Source organism: Epinephelus fuscoguttatus, linkage group LG3, assembly GCF_011397635.1.
Source record: "Epinephelus fuscoguttatus linkage group LG3, E.fuscoguttatus.final_Chr_v1".
Classification (NCBI taxonomy): Eukaryota; Metazoa; Chordata; class Actinopteri; order Perciformes; family Serranidae; genus Epinephelus; species Epinephelus fuscoguttatus.
In genome coordinates, this window is record NC_064754.1 from 42,946,050 (window position 1) to 42,963,156 (window position 17,107).

At 42.6% G+C, this 17,107-nt stretch overlaps 1 protein-coding gene across 6 annotated transcripts in view; it reads left to right on the forward strand.

The window, feature by feature from the left end:
• LOC125885710 (glycine receptor subunit beta-like) overlaps positions 1–17,107 on the forward strand; it is an 82,989-nt gene that overhangs the window by 20,126 nt on the left and 45,756 nt on the right. Inside the window, exons 1-2 of one of the 6 annotated variants that reach the window (XM_049571434.1) lie at positions 12,475–12,554; positions 14,578–14,766. The exons of 4 other annotated variants lie outside the window; for them this stretch is intronic. In XM_049571434.1, coding sequence (XP_049427391.1) covers positions 14,748–14,766 — 19 coding nt within the window. In that variant the 5' untranslated portion in view covers positions 12,475–12,554; positions 14,578–14,747. Of the gene's footprint in view, positions 1–12,474; positions 12,555–14,577; positions 14,767–17,107 lie in introns of those variants that run through there. One more of the 6 variants, XM_049571433.1, reaches the window with a different exon arrangement.

Consider the following 17,107-nt stretch of genomic DNA (forward strand, 5'->3'; position numbering starts at 1 on the left):
TCACGAAGCCGCGTCTCCAGACTGCTCTCTTCCTCGGCTGCCTCCGGCTGCTCCACCTGAAACCCGCATCTCTTCAGGTCTGTCTGCGCCTCCTGTGCACTGCTGTATGTCCAAGCCCCGGTGTCCCAGTGGATCCACCTATTCGTGTAAGGTGTTTGGAAACTAATCCCCTTTTCCTTTAAGGCTGTCTTTATCCTGATATACTCCCTGCGCTTCTTCACGATCTTAGACGCATAATCATGGTCAAAGTAGAGAGTTATGGAGCCCAGCTGGATTTTTCTCTTCTTCCAGGCCTCTTTTAGTATCATTTCCTTAGTTGTGAACTCCTGGAAGTTGATAATAATGGGCCTCGTTGGGGCTTCAGGACAAGGTTTCTGTGCCAGGGACTGGTAAGCCCACTGTATTTTCAAGTCTAAGTCCTGTGGAAGTTGCAACTCGCTTCGCAGGAGTTTATCAATGAACTGTTGTACCGAGTTTCCCTCCTCTCCTTCTGCCACTCTGAGGATGCGGATGTTGTTTCTTCTTGACCGTGACTCCAGGTCGGTTAGTGTGTGCTGCAGGACCCTCTGTTGCTCCAGGCAGGTGCAGAGAGCTTCGGTAGCTTCTGCCACCCAGCTCTCCACCTGTTCCACGCGGGTCTCTGTTTCACTAACTCGCTCTGACAGACTTTGCATTTCCGCGACAATGTTGTCGAGTTTGCCATTGATTTCTTGTCCCAGGTGGTTAATTTTTTTTCGTTGTCCCCTTCGAGGTCTGTTTTTAACTCGTTTATTGCGCTAATTACATCTCCGCATTCGCTGTTAATTAATTACGTGCGGTTGCTAGCTTGATGCGGGTCAGGGCTATTAGCTTTTGCCACTGAGGCACTTTTATCTTGAAGTTTCGGCATTTTTTCCTCTCTTCTGTGGCCTTTGGTGATTCTTCTCCCACTCATCTACCCCTTTTCCTGAAAAATGAGTTAACCCACCAGGTGGGAACTATGGTTGACTTGGGAGAGCGGGACCACCCTGTGTCTATCTACTCCATCAGCAAACCGGAAGTCCCCATCTCGAAAAGATGAGCTTTTCACATCAAAGCTAAAGACAAGTCATTTGTAGGAAGAAAATGCAGAAATGAAATGAAACAACTATTTAGTTGTTTAGTCACAAAGATTCCTATTTGCATCCTCTGTCTGACAGGAGCACTGCAACATCCTGGGTGCCCACCTGGCCTCAGCCACCAACCCCAGAGAGTACAGATTCCTCCAGCAGATCGCAGGGATAGGCAGTTCGAATGCTGCATGGCTGGGAGGCTTCAACCTGCAGGTATGGATTTATGCAGAAACACCACTCAGTCAGTCCAGATCAAGCCCAGGACCTGGTCCAAAGGGGGTCTGGACTTACACAAGATTGATGTGAGAGCAAATGAAGAGACTAGGACAACACATCTTTACACTAATGTACTTTGTCTCTTAGGGCCAGTGGATGTGGATTGACTGTGAGGATTTCACCAGGTTGTACCCAGTCTCCTCCAGCAGCTACCCCTGCATCTATTTACGCATCAACAGTAAGTCCACCTGTTTGCTTTGGGGTCAGGGTCAGGGCCATCAACAACTTCATGCTACCTTTTCCCGTTTTCTCATCTTATTTTCAAACAGTAAATATAACGTGAAGAGAATATAACTGTAACATTAGCTAATATGTTAGTTCAGATAAAATTTACTACGACGCTCACAAAGTGTGGCCTGACTCTTTTGCTGAAGAGGGCAACATCAGACACATTTATATATTTATGTCAAATTTGACTATGATATTAGATTATTTTTCCCATCCCAGTTATAACTGGTACAGCTGTCTACACCATGCTGTAACAGCTCAGGTTTCACTCACATATAATTATGACCAGGAACTACTACAGGCTGTCTGTCTCTTTTCCAATTACAAGTCCAAATAAGATTTAGATACAGTATGTAACTACAGCTGTGAGAGGTGTGACTGTTATACCTGGATGTATGTCTTTTTCTCAGAGAGTTGATATCTTAATTTAAATGCCTTGATAGAGTTCAGTGCCTAGATCGGAGTGAACATGACACTGACTTGTACATCAGAGTACAAGGCAATGTGACTCATGTTTCACACTTTTTTTGGTCTGAGTGCTGATTTACTTAGTTCTCTGTGGAAAAAGGCAAATAAGTTATATTACAGTGAACATAATTGTGCATCATCTGTTGGCATAAAAAAGTGGATTTTGTGTTAATCTTATTTTTTTCTCTTTTTTTAAATCAAATTTCAGATGGTTGGCATAAGATCCCTGAGAATTGTTAATATACAGACTTCTCATCTGGGGCTTTTATACAGATCAGCCAGGATTTTTTTTTCATTGGCAGCCAACTTATGAACTTTGTTGTGTGTCTTAAAGGACCAGTGTGTAAAATGGGTTGAAAACAATGACATCAGTGGTCAAATTCTAGAGCGCAGGGCTCACTCTCTCACCCCTCCCGTTGGGTAAATGATGGTGGCCTCATAGGTAAAGCCTTTCGCACGAGTTTTTCAGGAGTAGGTCTATCTAGCGACGAGGTGAATGTTTATTTAGAAATCTAAACCATGTTACGATACTGTAATGAATCCCTCACGAGCAAGAGACCAGAGGAGCGTTCGGGAAAAAGGCCTGTTTATTTGAGCACTTCAGGGGGTAAAAGACTCCGTCCCAAACTCTGACTCTTCTAGCGTAACAGACACACTTCATAACTTTACACACATATTCGTTTACCATACCAAGTGGGGACCCCCCTCCCCTTGTTGTGGTTTCCTATATATACTGTTGTAGTATAGCTTGACTCCCGAATGCAGGGTGAGTATATGTTCCTGTGATACTAGTATAATTACCAGGACACGGAGACGATGTTCAAAGTATAACGGTAGCCTTTACTGGTAGCCATGTCAACAACAACAGGCACGAGCAATTGAGCCCTGATCAAATACAGTACAGGTGAACATAGTCGAGTACCGAGTGCTCGATCAAGATATAGCACATCCCCCTTTTCCAAATTGGGAAATAGACTGGATCATGCTATATTAACTCTTACTGTAACCTCTAGTGACAAGCACTTTCAAGAACACTTCAATAAATGTATCTCAATTAGTTCTGTTTGTTTTTTCTCAATAAGAACTTCAATAATGCATCAAGATAACACTCTCAAAGTATTGCAACTTGACATTTCAATAAAACATTCCTGAACATTTCAGTCAGAATTCTCCTCCCTTTTCCTTTATTACTCTTTTTTTTAATCAAGCAAACTTAGCAACTAACTCAACCGCTCTATTACTTGTCCATGACATAGTCTTTGTATCTGGCAGGGTACCTGACTGCCCTACCATTCCTGGTGCAGTGTGTGTGAGAGCGATCAGTGCTCTCTGCTGGAAGATCTTGTGGTGGCGGGTCAGCTTAAATTCCCATGATGTAGCGAACAACTTTATCTCAAAACTGGCAAATGGGACGTGGTCACACACCACCTCTTTGGGGATACCATGCCTGGCAAAGACAGTCTTCATTTTTTTGATTACTGTGTGGGCTGTCTTATCAGACAGGTTCAACACTTCTGGATACTTTGACAAGTAGTCCATCAGTAAAAGATATGACTGTCCTCTCAGCTCGAAGACGTCTGCTCCGACCTTCATCCATGGTATCTCTGGAACCTCATGTGTGATTAGGGGTTCTCTCTGCTGCTGTGGCTGCAGCTGCTGGCACTGAGCACACTTCTCCACCGTCACCTCAATATCACGTGACATTCCAGGCCAGTAGAGGACTTTTCTTACTTTGACTTTTGTGCGTTGAACTCCTTGGTGAGCTAGATGTAGCTTCTCCAAGATGATTTTTCTGAAGCTCTGTGGTATGATAATTTTGTCTCTGACCATCACAATACCATTTTGAAGGCTAATGTTGTGTCGCATTGGCCAGTAGCTGTGTAGATTTCTGTCCACGCTTCGTCTTTTAGATGGCCATCCTGTCATGTGTTTTTCACACACAGCTTGCAACACACAGTCTGCCGTAGTTGCCTCTCTCAGTTTGGCAAGTGTCTCCTCACTCAGTGCATCTGTGGCTTCCAGAGCGTACACAACTCTTTCTTCACAGGAGTTCTCATCTTCTCCCTTCCTTTCCACTGTTGCACGTGACAGCGTGTCAGCAACATACATGTGCTTGCCAGGTGTGTATGTGATGTTCAGGTCATACCTCTGCAGTTGTAGCAGCATACCTTGCAACCGTGCTGGTGCCTTGCATAGCGGTTTCTGTACAATTATCTCTAGAGGCTTGTGGTCTGTCTGCACAGTCACTGCCCTGCCATAGACGTACTGTTGAAATCTTTTGGCTGCGAAGACTACGGCGAGCAGCTCCTTCTCTATCTGAGCATATCTCTGTTCAGTCTCAGTGAGAGCTCATGATGCATAGCATATGGGGTGACCTTCCTGGAGTAGACATGCTCCAAGCCCGTCTTTAGAGGAGTGCCTGAAGTGTCAGTGGTTTCTTGTGGTTTCTTCTTGTGGTTTCTTGTGGTCATAGAACCAGTGCTTGTCCAGTGCTGCACTGTGGTGTGGATTCCACTGCCACACAGCATCTTTCTTGAGCAGCTGTCTGAGAGGCGCTGTCAACGAGGCTTCGTTCGGGATGTACTGTGCTAAGAACTTCGTCATTCCCAACAGGTGGTGCAGGCCTTGTTTGTCCTCTGGGGGTGGCATGTCGACTATTGCTTTCACTTTTGCTTCATCAGCTCTCTGTCCTCCTGCTGTGATGACGTGCCCCAAGTATTTTACTGTGTTGACTTTGAACTGGATCTTTTCTCTGTTAAACTTCACATTTGCTGTCTTTGCTCTCTCCATTACCTTGTGCAGGATTTCGTCATGCTCTTGGTCTGATGACGCTGCAATGATCATGTCATCTGCGATGATATGCACACCCTGTATGTCACCAAAGGTTTCACAGTTCTTTTGTTGGAACACTTCACTTGCAGATTTTATCCCGAAGAGGAGCCTGAGGAAGCGGAACCGGCCCCATGGTGTGTTGAAGGTGCACCGTTTTGAAGATGGCTCGTCCAGTTTAATCTGCCACTATCTGTCTTTCTCATCAAGGATGGTGAAGATGGATTTTCCTGATAATTTACTGCGCACATCCTCGGGGGTGGGAACAGAATAGTGTTGGCATTTAACAGCCTTATTCAGGTCACAAGGGTCCAAACACACCCTCAGTGAACCATTCTTTTTTGTTGTGGCAACAAGAATGTTCACCCATTCTGTCGGTTCTGTGACAGCCTTTATGACCTCCCTTCTCTCTAGGTCATGTATTGTGTCTTTTAGTTTGTCCATAATTGAGAGGGGAACGTTCCTGCAGCCATGTATCACAGGCACAATCACACACATCTGGGTCAACATGTATGTGGTGTACCCCGGGAAACTCACCCAGCCCTGTGAAGACCTCTGCATATCTTTCAACCAACTCCTTTTTGGTGGCTGGAGGTTTTGGTGGCTTCGGCAGTGTTGTGAGCGCCTCCACCCTTTTAACTAGGTGTAAATCCACACATGCTGTTCCGCCCAGGATCGACGTATCAGTCCGACTAGTCACATGGAACCGCAGAGTTGCTGTATGCTTGGCTGTCTTGCATTCCAGACACACAGCACCTTCTGAAGGCAGGCGAGCTCCCCCAAAAGCAACTAACACTGTCTTTGTTGGCTGCAGCTGAAGGGGACCTGGCAGCCGTTTGGAAAATGGACATAGGCAGCACATTTGCATCAGCTCCTGTGTCAAGCTTGAACTTTATGTCCATGCCTCTGACGCTGGCCATTGTGTACCATGGGTTGACATCTGTCTGTGCCTCAGCACCCTCTATATCACTTCCTAGCTGGCCAATATACAGAGGATCAACTTCGCGCTCTATACAGTTCATAGTTCTTGTTTTATTATTGCCAGTGTTGTGGCTGGCCGCTCGACATACCTTGGAAAAATGGTTCTTCTTTCCACATGTGTGACACACTGCTCCAGAAGCCAGACACTGGCGTGGCTCATGTTTTCTTCCACATTTTTGACAGTTGTTGGTCACTGGCGCTGCATGCTTTTTGCTGCTCTTGTTCCAAGCGCCCACTCTCTTTTGTCCTGATGCTTTCTCTATAGCTTCCACCGGAGCCTCATGTATGACATGTGTAGCCTGCATTGCCTGTATCTGTGTCTTGGCTAGCTCTGTTGCTCTGCATATTTCTATGGCTCTGTGTAGTGTCAGGCCATTTTCACGTAACAGTCTCTCTTTCAGGTGAGAATCATTTATGCTGAATACGAGTTTATCTCTGAGCATATCATTTTCACTTATGCCAAACTCACAGTCTTTGCTTTTCTGCCGCAGCTCTGTGATGAATCTGTCCACGGATGTACCTCCTGTCATCGGATGTGACCAAAACTGATGTCGTTCAAATACAACATTTTTCAGAGGACTGCAGTAGTCTTTGAATGCGTTGATCAGTTGGGGTAACTGTGAGTGTACTGTACACTTCAAGTACCTCCTCGCCAATGGTGTGAAGAAGGATTGCTACTTTAACCTCCTCTTCCTTGTCACACGCACCTGAGGCTGTTACATACAGCCGAAAACGCTGTTCCCATCTGCGCCAGTTTTCAGCGAGGTTACTGGTTAGATTCAGCGACAACGGCGGTTTGAACTGCTCCATATTCGTGCTAGCCTGTTGCTATCCCCTGTTAGCTTCTTCTGAACTTCGTCAGTCACTCCATAACTCCGTCTTCTGACACCATGTTGTGGTTTCCTAGATATACTGTTGTAGTATAGCTTGACTCCCGAATGCAGGGTGAGTATATGTTCCTGTGATACTAGTATAATTACCAGGACATGGAGACAATGTTCAGAGTATAACGGTAGCCTTTACTGGTAGCCATGTCAACAACAACAGACACGAGCAATCAAGCCCTGATCAAATACAGTACAGGTGAACACAGTCGAGTACTGAGTGCTCGATCAAGATATATCACACCCCTCTCTGCTCAATCTCCAGCCTGCACACTGACTGACAGTGTAGCCTGTAAACAGAGCTCAGCTAGCGATATCTCCGGACTATAGTAGCTGCAATGGACGTCTTTGAACACGATTTTGAAGAGTTTTGTAGCGGACACAGACCCAGAGCCATACCTGTTTGAGCCAGAGCATACAGATGAGGAACTCCATGTGTTTGATGCTGAGCGGGAGAGAAGAGAGGCTGAATGCACAGAATGGGATTCGGTGCTACCATCGTTGGGGAAATATATCATCAGGAGGAAAAGCGCCACAGAGAGTGCATCACAAGGAGTGAAGTTGCGTCTTCTTTTCCTCGCAGATGACGGTTCGGGTTCATTCTGTCCTGTTGCGTGGTAAGTGTGGTCCATTCGCAAACTTTATAACTAAAAAAACCTTTTCACTACTCTCATTGACGAACTACTAACACTCTGCTGTTTCTTCCTCCTTCTTCCTTCCTTCCACTGTCTTCGTTGGTTTATTTAAACACGCGAAACGCGTTCTCTGGCTGGCTGGATTGTCCGCTCGGGCTGCCGTACATACATGGCAGCGCAAGATAGCGACCTCTCTAAAGCAAGGCCCTTGCTATATATATGTACATATAAAAGCATAATTATAAGGCTACGAAAACCAAACGAATTTTATTTTATAGCGATTATACACTTGTATAAACATATTAATGGGTAGAATATTCAGATTCAGATTGACAATAAACCATGCCAAATATTACACACTGGCCCTTTAATGAATTATATTTTTCTTTCTGTATTCTGCAGAGTGTTAAATGATTAAAAATGAAGTTACTGTTGTGTAAAAGCATTTCTGTTTGTGGTTATGGCAGCGGTTCTGTAATAAAAACTTGAAAGAATAGGACATTGTTTGTTCGTCCTTTAAGTAACACCCAAAAAGAAAAGCACTAAGGCATGGAAAAAATTACTGAAAAACACAGTATACAGAAACAGCATTGTCAATATGAGAGACATGACAGAATATTACATTACAAGAACTGTCTGATATCAAACTCCCCATGAAGGCCTTTAGGGGCCCAAGTGCCCCATGTGACCAAAAGACTTCCTGTTTTAGGAGCTGGCACAGTCTGGTACTGATTGTTTTTGTTACTACCAACATGACGTGCAGAGTGTGGCTTGGCACCGTCTTGCTGGAATAAGCAGGGACATCCCTGAAAGACATCTTCTGGATGGCAGCATATGTTGTGCTAAAACTTGTATTTACCTTCAGCAAACATGATGCCGTCACAGGTGTGGAAGTTACACATACTGTTGGCACTGACACACCCACATACCATGACAGATGCTGGCTTTCAAACTTTGGAACCCGATGGACACATCATCCACAATTTCCAAAAACAATTTCAAATGTTGTGAACGGCACACTTTTTCCCTTTGTGTCAGTCCATCTCAGACAGTTTTGGGCTTGTTACTCAAAAAATGTAATTTATTACTTGTTACTCGATACACTTATAGTAATTAGTTACCTTACTCGTAGAGTTGGATATAACGCGTTACTTTGTAACGCATTAGTTTGTTGTTTGAGTAATCAAATACAGGTCTGCTGAACGCTGGTCCTTCAGCTCCGAAACAGCAACAGCTGTCTTTTGGTTCTAATAATGGAGATAACATTAAACCAGTCTGAAAGAAGCCATGGAGCTTGTGGCTAGCTACGTGGTAGAAGAAATGCTGCCGTTGTCTACGGTGGAGTGTAAAACATTCTGCAGGATCGTCAGTAAAATCCCCATGACTCAATAGATGGAGGAGGACTCGCTGACAGACAGCTCAGACTTGCATTATGCCTACACTAGTACTACACGACTTTTCTGCCTGTTCTGAAAGTCACTATGTCAGTGTCAGTTTGTGTCAATGTAGCGAGTGTGACAGCTGGTTAATTAATGGTTGTATTTATATTTATAACATCTGTGAGCGGAGTGATTTTACTGTTACATGTCCCAGTGATGTTATACTCTATATCAGCACTCACGGAATGCCTCTCGTCCAATCAAATTACTCGGTTGAAACTAACTGTTGTACAGTTGCCTATAGCGCATCAGTAGGATTGTTATTTTGGTTATGACGGATGTACGATAATTTCCCTCAAAATACGATAATTTTGAGTCTCTGGTACGATAATCCTACATTTCCCACCTGGCAACGCTGATCAGACCTCCTGGGGCCGGTTGCACCAACTGGTCTTTACTAAGCCTGGTCGTAACTGCTAAGTCGGTCTTAGTTAAGACAGTCTTTAGAATGGACATAGGCCCTGTCCAAATACCCGCACTTGCGCCCTTGTGCCCCTTAATTGCGCGCTCCCACTAAGGGGCGTAAGTGCATAGGGTGTCCAAATTGTCTTCTGTTGTTATCAAGGGGTGCAAACCTGCGCCCTTAATGCACCCCTTCCGACAGTGCGCATCAGACCTCACTTCGCTGAAGGATTTTACCCAGAATCCTCCGTAGTGTTGTGACACTACACAGCTGGCCGGTACAACTCACCATCTTCAAACAGTAACTGACATGTCCGTGAGCCGTTAACTCTGACTGACAACAACCGTTAGAGGAACATAACGTCTAACAACGCGCTGTGTGGACTTAATAATACATGACAGGGCGTTAATAATGAAATAATATACAGTTTACAGTTGACTGGAGGTTTGTATGACAGTCCACATCACTTTACAGTTTTGATTGTGTCTTTAATTATTATTATTTTATAACCGTATGTCTTTATAGTTTATTTTATATCACAATTTACCACAATTTATCCAAGCAAAAAACGTTTTAATAGTAATAACGGTAATCTAGGCTACGTTAACAGTAGAGTAAAAAAAGATGTTACAGCTAATATACACATTATTAACAGGTAAATTCAAGAGTAAAATTTAATTTAATTTACCTGTTGGTTGGGCATCAGCATCAATACTTGGATCTGATGTAGATGCCGCCTTCTCCTGCGGCTCCTAATCCTCCTCATCATTCGCTTATTGTATCTATTTATCATTTGCAGTAGCAGTGCTGTGAACAACGTTATTTCCTCTAACGCCATGTTTCGTCTCCTAGGAGACGGACCAGCTGGACACAGCTGGAAGTGGAATGGAAGTGATGTGTGCGCAACTGTCCCAATTCTCCTTTTTAAACAGCATCGTTCCCTTGCGCACTTACGCCCCTAACTGCACTTTTGGCAAGTGCACTTCAGGGAAGACCAGGGCGCAAGTGCGGGTATTTGGATAGGGCCTTAAAGTCTGCAGTTTATAGACATATATATTTTATGTATCTTTGTCTTTTTACTATGTACTTATTTACTATAACAAATTCATTTTTAATAAACTCAGAAACGTGACTTGGATGTCAAGCAGTTTGTCTGTGCCTTTCCTTCTGTGTTGTCCTCACGTACAGTCTCCACCATGGTGCTGTGTGGGGATGTTCCAATCGTTTAGAGAGAGAGGTACACATGCACAATTTCTTCACTGACACAGAGATGAGAATTTTTCTTTGGCTTAAGTCAGCAGGAGTAACCTGAGACTCACTACAGACTACAACAACAAAAATATGTAAGGTTATCATTCTCAAATACTGCATTAGCACATTTCCACAAACAAATACCACACTATTGAGAAGCTCAGTGTTTGGTTTATTAAAAATAAGGAACAGGGAAAGGCTTGCAAAACCCACGGAGTTGAGACTCAGGGTAAGGGGGTTGTTTCATTGCGGGGTGAGTTCAGGCTCCATTGCATCCCCCTGCTGTTCTTGTGCTGAAAGAGAAAAAAAAGAAAGAGGAGAAATGGTTAGTCACATGTATATATGCCTGGGTCTGACGTTGCCTTGTGAGATAAGGCACAAGTATGACAAGTGGCATCAGTTTTAACTGCATTTGTTTGAAGTTGTCTCATGGATACGTAATGAGTGTATACATGTTCAGTAAGTATAAAGTGTTCCCGAATACTGTATGCATTCAACCACTATAGGATATGTCTGTGGGTAGACAAAAGTGAGTTTTGTGTGGGAAGTCACTGCAGGCACATTTTGATGCAGACCAAAAAGGGCAAGACAAAGCTTAGAGCAGATTTAATTCCCACCATCTTTGTGCATCATGCTGTGAGCGCCCCTGCACCACAATGCACCCCTGGACCTCTAACATCACTGTTATTGCCACTCCTGAACTGTAACATTAACGGTCCTCATCCTGCAGCACTCCTGACACGAGGCACGCGGCATCACTGCAGTATAATTCCTTAAAATGTTTACTTATATTTCAGTGTTGGGTGCTGTTGTAACTGATCAGCACACTGGAAACCAGCAGGTGGCTCTATCAGCTCTGGTGTATTAATTTGCACTTGTCATAGTGACTGACTGGCAAGCCAATTTGCTTTTGTTGTGCTAACCTCAGCATTTGCCTACCGTGTTTCATATGACTGGCTCTCAAATATTCATCCCTATCTCATAAGTTATCAGACTTTGATCCTGTGTCTGCTCATCCCTGTGTCCATAGTTATCTGTTCATTTGAAAAGGTCTAGGCTATTTAATTGTTTAATATCATCATACTGTTATTTATATAAGCAGGGGATTTTAATACAAAGTTGTAACCACTGTATGTGAATGCATGAATCGGTCAGATCTGCACTCCAGAGGAGAGCCTTCATCAGACTATGGAATATCGCCCACTACTGGATTTGTAAGTTAATGAACTGCAATTAAAGCTCTCTGTGCTTTAATTAGCCGCTATGAAACAACATGACCCTCTTCTATTTTATAATGCTTATTAATATTATAATATTATAATGATGGTAACTGGTAATATAAAATGTATTACATTTTCAAAGTAACTTGCCCAACACTGTATATCATATATTATATATTCAATATAATTACTTATATAATTAATATAAAATGCAGTATAATACATATTAAGTATGATTCCTTATCTCTGGAACTACTTGAAACACACCTTGTTAAGTTTTAAGTCTCACCAAGGTCGACTCAGCACTTATCTGCAGCGTCCTCTCTCACACAGTGGTCCTGCAGCATCAATGCTCCGCCACCACCCAGTGCTCCTACAGCAGGTTACAAATATACAAGATTACATATCTAATACTGTGATAGAATATATGTTTAGCATGATCATATGTATAACACAGTAATGTATACATACATTTGGTATTTAGAATAATTCCCCATTTAGCTTGGTATGTTTCATTTATCAAAATTACTTATCTTGTGTTTTAAATCTTATTCAGGTCCTCAAACTTCCCTCTCACTTCGCTATCAATGTAATATCAGCTGAGCTGTAACATATTATAGACAGGTATACTCAACAGAATCACAAAGCCTAAAAAACAGATCATAAGTTCCGTTATTGTTTCATTTCACCTCCTCCACTCAACAATCACGCAGCAATGTCATATTTAACTGAGCTAATATCTAACTCAGACTGGCTCACAAAAAAATCAGGACTGGAAGCACTCTAACTTCCCAATGTTAGATAAAATGGTTTAGGAGAAGACAATTTAAAACTAACAGGCTGTTCATGGTTAGCATTACCTGTATGGTGTGAACAGTATGTACAGTGTCCTATAATCTGTTATCTTTTCTTTTAACATTACATAAATATACTAATTTAATGGGAGATAATCCACTAACAAGCTTTAATACACATGCTAATTTAGATAAGTTGTGCTGATAATGTAAAATTTGAGTCTTTGGACATCTTACCCGTTAAAAGTACATCACAGCCGGTCTTTTCTGCTGTAACTCCATTGCGCTGCTAGCATGTGCCGCTTCCGCGAACTATTGAGAGGCTCCGCGATCCGCCATTGCTGTGAAAAAATGGCCCATTAGAGTGAATGGAGAAGACACGACTCTCTATTCAAGGGCTCTGATTGGAGCTAACGGTGCAAGCTATTTTTTTTTTTTTTTAAATTTTCAATTGTTTATGTTAGTCAATCAGTTAGTTAGTTGGTTAGTCTGTGTATTTTATATAGATAACTGTGCCCACATTTCTGTTAAAAAATTATTCCAAACAAACTGCTTGATCCCCGTCTCCAGTGTACCAGCAGAGAACCTGCAGAACCGAATCAGCGAAAAAACACACCGGGCTACACAGCCTCTCTACCTGAGCAGCTGAAGCTGCGGCTCGCACCCTCGACACACAGACGGTGCTTCTGCATGCCAGCCAAACGTGTGCGCAACTGTGAGAAATAAATGAGGTGTACGCTGCTTTTCTGTCTCATTTTTCCTTTTCTTCTTTCTTTCTTTCTGTCGGCGATATACACTTCGAACACAGGATGGGTTGTTTTAATTGACTGAGTTGATTATTAAGCCATAGTGATGCGCGGAGCGGCTCTGATAGCACCTGAATCAGCATGTACTCATCAACCATCCAGCCGTTACAATATGATTGAGCTAGCAAAGCAGTTTTGTGTTGCTATGTGTGGTATTTATTCAGTTTTGGGAAATCACGATGTCTAGAAAGCATCAGTGGCTGCAGCTGACAGGGACAGCTAACGTTAACACTAGAAGCAAAGCTAACATCAGGACGTCATCCGTTAAAAGCCTCCCGTTGTCGGACACGACATGAAACTACTCCAGTTAGCTCAATCATGTTGTAACTAAGACATCCGCTGGAAAAAAAAAAAAAAAATTTCACGGACCGTTCATTGAGTTATTGAGTTAAGACACCGCTAACGACTAACAGCTAACGGTTAGCCCAGCTAATTTACGATAACCATGTTATTAATTACACACATAGAAATAATGTTTGTTCAATCATTGTGTTTATAGACTTTAAAAACATCAGATTAGTCTAAACGGTGATATAGTGACGTGAAAAATGTGATATATACATATATATAGCTAAACTCAGCAAGGTAAACAAGTAAACAACAAGGCGATTCCCATTTACACAGTGGTCAAGAGTGCTGGACCGGAAGTATCACACAAAAAACCAGAAGCTGGCTGCGTTCTGTTTTGCCTCCGTGTTTCCGTGAAAAATAAGGTGGATATAAATAAATTTTGATTTGAACTAAACTTTACAGCACTTAACACAGTCCTCCACCGCCGTCTAGTGTTTTGGAGATATATTCACCAGTGTTGAACGTCAAGAAAGCACTGACGTTGTTGATAGCTACATACTGCCTCTCATTCCATGGAGTTTGACACATAATGAATCAATCTGCCCCCCCCCCACACTGAATAATAATGAGCAACTTTGGGTCAAATAAATATCAGTTTCCATTATTTGTGCTTTCCCAAATAACATATTCAGATTTGGGTACAGTTCCATACTGGGTGAAATGGATGAAAATCTGTTTGACAAAGTTAAAAAGCTTTTCCTGTATCGTATGTTTACCCCCACAATGGAAGCTTTAAATGATTTCTCTTTTTTTAATTTCTCCCAATTATTTCTCCTTCTTCCGTCTCTTATTGTGAGCAAAATTATTAAGTAATATTGTTTTATTCTCTGCATTAGCACCTTTAGGTAAACTCATCCGTAAAAGTAGCCAATTGATGAAGATTTGTATTTGTAATAACAGTGCTGTGCTACTTCCCCATAGGCAGGCGTAGAGGAACTTGGAATAGGACGCAAGAGCAGTGCAGATAAAGGAACACACATAGGACGGCAGAACAGAGAGAGAGAGGAGGAGAGAGAGGACATACAGTCAGGCTCCAGCCAGAACAGCGTCTCAGTGACTAACCACTGACTCCCTGTTATGCAGCAGAACTGATGATTCAACACACTAGAGGTAAGAAGAAATATGCAATGGGTCTGTCTGTCTCTTAATGTTCTCTGCAGCTGCAGTCGTGGGGTACAGCATGTGTGTGTGTGTGTGTGTGTGTGTGTGTGTGTGTGTGCGCGCGCGTTGGGGTTTGTGTGTGTGTGTAGCCTATGTGCTTCCATATGAGAGAGAGAGGGAAAGAGAGCAATACAGAGAGAGTACTTCATCTTATTACATCAAACTGAAGGACGATGCCTCTGGTTTTGGGGCTGTCCTGTCCTTGTGTGCATGTATGAGCCTGTTTAGTACCTGTGCGTGTGGAATACATTACATTACATTCAGGACTTGTTACAGATAGAGAACAATGTCTGTGTGTGTGACCACAACAGCCTCAGCAAGCTGTGTCATCGCATCTTGACTGTGTAGTCTAACGCCGCAGTCCCCAAACCCAACCCACACACTCTATAGTCAACTCTCTTTCCCTCTCCCTGTCCCTCCAGTTTCTCTCTCTATGTTTTTGCCAACAGGGCTAGAAATGATGAGGAGCAGGGGTTCTGTGAATCTTTATATTTTCTTTTCACTCTCCTGATGACTTTAATTTTTTTTATGAATATACCTTTCTTACTGGTACATAAATGCTCAGATATTAACAGCAGGAAACGGCAGTGAAGAGTACCAGAGACGAAAACTATGGTGTAAATTTGTGCTTTGAAACCAGGACTCGTGGGTTCTTTCCAAACGTAAGAATCAACGCTCCAGGTTCAATATTCATTAATGGTCATTGTACAACACAAAGTTGCACACAAAATGCAGTTGTAGTTATTTTGTGTAATACAAGACAAACAAACCAAAAATAATAGTGCATCCCTATTTACATTAGGGGTAATGTAAACAGCAACAATGAAAACACAGGTGAATAATCTGGGCAGACAACATAGGGCGCATCTTGGCATTAAAATTTCCACATCAGGGAAATATTGTCCATCAAACAGCCTGATCCAGAATGCCACGATGGAGCCAGGTCTCTGCAATAGTCTTCATAGTTCCATGATGGGCCAGCCCTAGCTCTTATTCCAGCTCTCCACCCTCTCCTTGTCCTCTGTGGTTGGAAGATGCCATGGGCAATGATTGTCTCAAGGTCTGCTGCACTTAATCCAATCCCTGTCCTTCCTTCTCTGATGATGCTGAGTGTCCCTTTCATAGGCTGTACTTGGTCCAGCAACAAAGGCGAAGAGACAACAAATTAAAACAATTATTTAGCAAAATTCAAGGGAGCTATTGGCCGCTGCATCTGCATGTGCCACCGTCATTACCTCATTCAGAGTTTTATTGACATTAATTGTTACAGTGCAAACTCTTAAAAATCTATTCTTAGAACATAACTTTGCTTAAGACTGTGTCATGTATTCTATGCTATCTATATCTCGATAAGGATGGTAAAAATGAAACATCTTACCGTCACAGCACAGGTAGTACCCATAAAATGTTTTGTAATTAGGTAGAGGGAATTTAATTGCAGCTAAGCCTTATGAAATAACTAGCTTCTGACAGACCATATCATGCTGAATGCCTTTGTGTGCCAACAACAAGAAAGGATGCAGGTTTGAGCCCTGGTGAGCTACACTTACTTTCCGCTACACCCCAGCCTGCTTCTGTCCTCCTCTCATATAGCCAGCAGTGCACTAAATTCAGGGTTGGTTTTAGTTGATTTTGGAAGCACACAGAAAGAGACTAAACTGTAATACATCAGGGATGAGGTTATTATTATTCTCTATCAATCAGTTGAAGAAAAGAGTTCCTTGCCGCAGCACTCTCATGTGACACCATCTGATAGAGCGGTTTGTTTGATATCAAAATAGCGCCCTATGAATAACGTTACATCCGTAACACACAGTTACATAACTGACGTATAGTTACGGACGTTAGGTTAAGGAAAAGAAACATGGTGAGGACGTACCCTAAAATGATTTAAATTTGGCTCAACGATCACATGGTTCCAAATACGTGTCTTTAGGGAAAAGTCTGTATTTTTATGTCTCATCGGCCACTTCAACCTGCCTTCTTACCAGACTGCTCGAGGCTGATTCTGATCAGTGCATTGTGTTTGAAGCCTTTCAAAATATGCGGGATATGTACGACTTTGGGTCCATAACTTTTCGTAGGAAAACGAGTTTATGAGAACAGCCTGCATGTGACCATATCTCCATTCTCTCTTTTCTGGTGTAAGATAAGACTTGCCCTCTTTAAGTTTGACAATCAAAAATGACAAATGGGAGTCTCTGACTGTAAGATTTGCTCCCCAGATTAAAAAAAAAACAAAACAAAAAACTGACACTGAACAGGCAACGGACAATATATTTTTTAATTT